Genomic DNA, 4,022 nt, shown 5'->3' on the forward strand with positions numbered 1-4,022 from the left:
GCAAAGGCGATGAGTTGGGTAACTTTAACTTAGGATCAACGGTCGTGCTTTTCTTTGAGGCACCAAGTGAGTTTGAGCTGACTTGTTCGGAAGGTGTAGTCCGATTAGGAGAGTCTTTAGGCGAGGTTCGAGTATTACCAGCTGGAAGTAGATAAATTGATAGATATTGAACTAAATAAATCATTATTAGTATAACATGTATTAAGATATGTATTAGGTTGAGTTGGGTTGGTATTAGGATGGATTGGATTGAGTTAGGATTAGGATGGATTGGGTTGAGTTAGGATTAAGAGAAGTAGTGTGGCCGGTAGATAGCATGGGCTGGTTAGTATTGAGGTAGGTGGGTATATAAGTAAGTGTAATGGAGTGGAGTGAGTGAGTAAGTGGAGGGTATAGGTCTATTGGGATGTGCTGGATGGGAGTAGGGTAATTAATCGGGCCATGAATCTAGAACCTCTTTGGGTANCCTTTTTGGGTATTTGGGTTGATTGTTTGGGAGAGGGAATGAGTGTTTTGAATGTTCCATTCTTCACCATGATAACTACGTACTTTTCGTACTTTATCATTATCGTCTTGGGACATGCTCGGGATTTGATTGGCCGTCGGCTTTTCCCTCAGAAGTACCGACACTTGTTTGCCAGTAATGGTCGCCCGCCTTTATTTACGGCCTCTGGGAGTTTCTACACCCGAAGACTGTACGGTCGGATTAATGATTGCTGGAATCGGCCAATTACAGGTACGCCCGGTCGGGAGGTAGAGGTCTTGCTGCGGGCTCGGACTAAGAATGATGAGCTGGTGCTAACGGGAGAGTCCAGAACTTGTCTTAATTTGGGGTCGTACAACTACTTGGGATACGCCGGGAAGTACAATAAGGAGGTTAAAGAGGCGATTGATAAGTACCCAATTTCTTATTGTGCGCCGGTTAAGTTCATGCCTCGCTGTCCCCTAACTGTGCAGGTTGAGAAGGAGATAGCTACCTTTCTTTATAAAGAGGACGCTGTGGTCTTTCCTATGGGATTTGCCACTAATGCCTGCACTATTCCTTACTTAGTAGATAAGGGTGATCTTATTGTTACTGATAGTTTGAACCATTCCAGTATCTTTTTTGGCACCCGAGTTAGTCCTTGTAAGGTTAAGATCTTCCCGCATAATGACTTCCAGAAGTTGGAAATGATTCTGCGCCATGAAATCATCCAGGGCCAAGAGAAAACACATCGGCCCTTTGGACGGATTTTAGTGATTGTTGAAGGTCTCTACTCCATGGAAGGCGAGTGTGTGCGGCTGAAGGAATTGATTCTACTGAAAAGGAAGTACAAGTTCTTCCTGTTTATTGATGAAGCCCATTCAATTGGTGCCATGGGAAAAACAGGCCGTGGAGTTTGTGAATACCTAGGAGTTGATTTTGATGAAGTAGATGTTTTGATGGGGACGTTTACAAAGAGTTTTGGTGCAGCCGGTGGGTATATTGCCTCGACTAAAAACGTAATATCCTTGATTAGATCTAAATCCGAACTAATTAGTCGTGGTGAACAAATGTCTCCTATTGTAGCCGTGCAGATCTTGGCCTGCTTCAAACGCATTCGCAGCCGGGAAGGTATTGCCGAGATTCAAACCCTGACCAAGAAGAGTTTGTACTTCCGGCAAATACTCGAGAAAATGGGTTTCATCATTATCGGTGAAAAAGACTCCCCAGTCGTGCCCTTACTTCTTTACAATCCAGGTAAGATAGCTGAATTTGCCCGCTTATCTCTAAAAGAAAACCTGGCCGTGGTAGTAGTCGGATACCCAGCCACACCCGTTATCAGCAGCCGAGTCCGGTTCTGTCTCTCAGTAGCACATACCCAGAAAGATCTAGACTATGCCCTGGAAGCAATTGATAAGATAGGAAACCTCTTAGGCTTGAAAATGCACAAAAAATAAACCTCTTTCCATAACAGGTCAAAATACTGATAAGCACAACCCAAAACCCAATCTAAACTTAACAATTTACTAATAAACAAGATAAGCAAGCTAATATCTATATATGGTAAGCAAAAATTTGCAATAGTATGCTACTTCCAATACAGGAAAATCGGCCCGAAATTGAAAGATTAGTTCGTGAAAATCAAGTACTTGTTTTATCAAGCGAAACTGGAACTGGGAAGACTACCCAGGTACCCAGATACATATACGAAATGTTTAAAGAGTCCGTTGTGTGCTCGCAACCACGTCGTATCGCTGCCATCAGTATTGCCCGCCGCGTATCTGAAGAGATAGGCACTCCTCTAGGCAGTCTGGTAGGGTATAGTGTCCGGTTTGAAGAACGTACTTCTGAGCAGACAATGATCCGCTATGTCACTGACGGGACTTTACTGCGCGACTTTATCGATGATCCTCTGGTAAAGAAGTACAAAGCAGTTATCATTGATGAAGTTCATGAACGGACGATCAACATAGATTTACTTTTAGGTCTAGTTAAAGATGCCATTAGAGATAGGCCCGATTTAAAGATTATTATTATGAGTGCAACAATGGCGACTGAGAAGTTCTTGACTTACTTACCCGGTTCAGCTACTTTTCATATCAAGAGTCGCTCTTACCCCATTGATCTAAAGTACACGCCCTTATCTAGTCATGAGAAGTATGTAGAGAAGGCTATTAAAACAGTTATTGATATTCACAATACTCAGCCGCCGGGTGATATTCTGGTCTTTCTTACGGGTGAGGATGAGATTGAAACGTGCTGTCGTGAGATTAGTTCATTACAGAGATCTTTTAAGAATAAGTTGGTTCCTTTGCCTCTGTACTCTTCACTGCCTCTTTATGCCCAAAATGCTATCTTTGAGGATAAGGGAGGACGTAAGGTTATTTTTGCTACTAATATAGCCGAGACTTCTATTACGATAGAGAGTATTGTTTATGTGATAGATTGTGGGTACTCAAAACAGAAAGTTTTTGATTCAGCTATGAAATCAGAGATGCTTTTGAAGCTTTTGATTTCTAAATCAAGTGCCGATCAGCGCAAAGGTCGGGCGGGTCGAGTAAGAGCGGGTATTTGCTACCGGCTTTATGAAGAAGAGGTCTACCATAAAATGGAAGACTTTACTATTCCTGAGATTTTACGGGGTGAGTTATCATCGTTGGTTTTGAAAATGGCCCGACTTGGTATCAAAAACCTAGTTACTTTTGATTTTATTGAGCCGCCGTTGCCCGATTCAGTGATTGTAGCTCTGAACCAGCTGTACTTCCTAGGCGGAATAGATGCTAATGGGGAAATCACTGAAGAAGGAGTGCTTATGGTCGAATTTCCTTTAGAACCGCGTGATGCAAAAACCCTTTTGGAATCCATTCGGTACTCGGTTGAAGAAGAGATTGCCACTTTAGCCGCCATGACTGGCAACATGATTTTTGATAAGAAAAAGTTCGATCTAGCCAATGAGACAAGCGATCATTTAGCTTATTACTTCATGATGAAAGATTATGAAGAAGCCCGTGATCGGCGCAGGTTTTGTTATGACCATGGTATCAATGAGAAGAACATGGAAAATGCTATCAAATCAAAAAAACAGATCAAAAGCATTATTGAAAAGATCCGGCCGTACATTAAACCTCTTCCTTTCGCAGCCGATTTAGATAAGACCCAAAGAGTCGAGTCTGCTCTTTTGGGCGGATACCTTCTCCAAACAGCGAAGTCAACCAAAGAACGCCAGGCAGTTCTAGCTGGTACTGGTGCGCCTGTGCAAATCCGGCGCCTAGTTCCACCCGTGCGAACTAATAGCCGGCGCTCCCCCCGATGCGATACTTGGGTGTTCTATCGTGAGCTAACCAAAATGGACGGCAAGTACGTTATTAGAATGGTCAGTAATGTCTCTTCTACTGTGATTGAAGGTCTCTTCAAAAAGCATACTGCCCAGCTCAAAGCTATCGGATTCTCTCCAGCCGCGGCCACGTCCTATTATAGATGAGCAAGTTTAATAAACCCAAAGATACACTGAGTTAGTATTTTGCAGCACCAACTACTACTTCTTTACTAATTTATCTAT

The 4,022-nt window shown here is 42.8% G+C and overlaps 3 protein-coding genes across 3 annotated transcripts; all 3 read left to right on the top strand.

The window, feature by feature from the left end:
- On the top strand, positions 1-155 carry NEHOM01_2480 (uncharacterized protein; the record flags this gene model as incomplete). The annotated part of the gene is made up of 1 exon (XM_051491356.1): positions 1-155. A coding segment is annotated over one exon (155 nt), but the record flags the coding sequence as incomplete, so codon positions are not given.
- Positions 156-504: 349 nt separating this feature from the next.
- NEHOM01_2481 (serine palmitoyltransferase) lies at positions 505-1,920 on the top strand (the record flags this gene model as incomplete). Its single annotated transcript, XM_051491357.1, has 1 exon — positions 505-1,920. One exon carries the CDS (start codon positions 505-507, stop codon positions 1,918-1,920), a length of 1,416 nt encoding a protein of 471 aa, XP_051347317.1.
- A 128-nt stretch (positions 1,921-2,048) lies between these two features.
- On the top strand, positions 2,049-3,944 carry NEHOM01_2482 (pre-mRNA-splicing factor ATP-dependent RNA helicase DHX16; the record flags this gene model as incomplete). Its single annotated transcript, XM_051491358.1, has 1 exon — positions 2,049-3,944. One exon carries the CDS (start codon positions 2,049-2,051, stop codon positions 3,942-3,944), a length of 1,896 nt encoding a protein of 631 aa, XP_051347318.1.
- Positions 3,945-4,022: the final 78 nt, after the last annotated feature.

This window comes from Nematocida homosporus, assembly GCF_024244095.1.
Source record: "Nematocida homosporus strain JUm1504 chromosome Unknown 4511, whole genome shotgun sequence".
In the NCBI taxonomy this organism is placed as follows: Eukaryota; Fungi; Microsporidia; genus Nematocida; species Nematocida homosporus.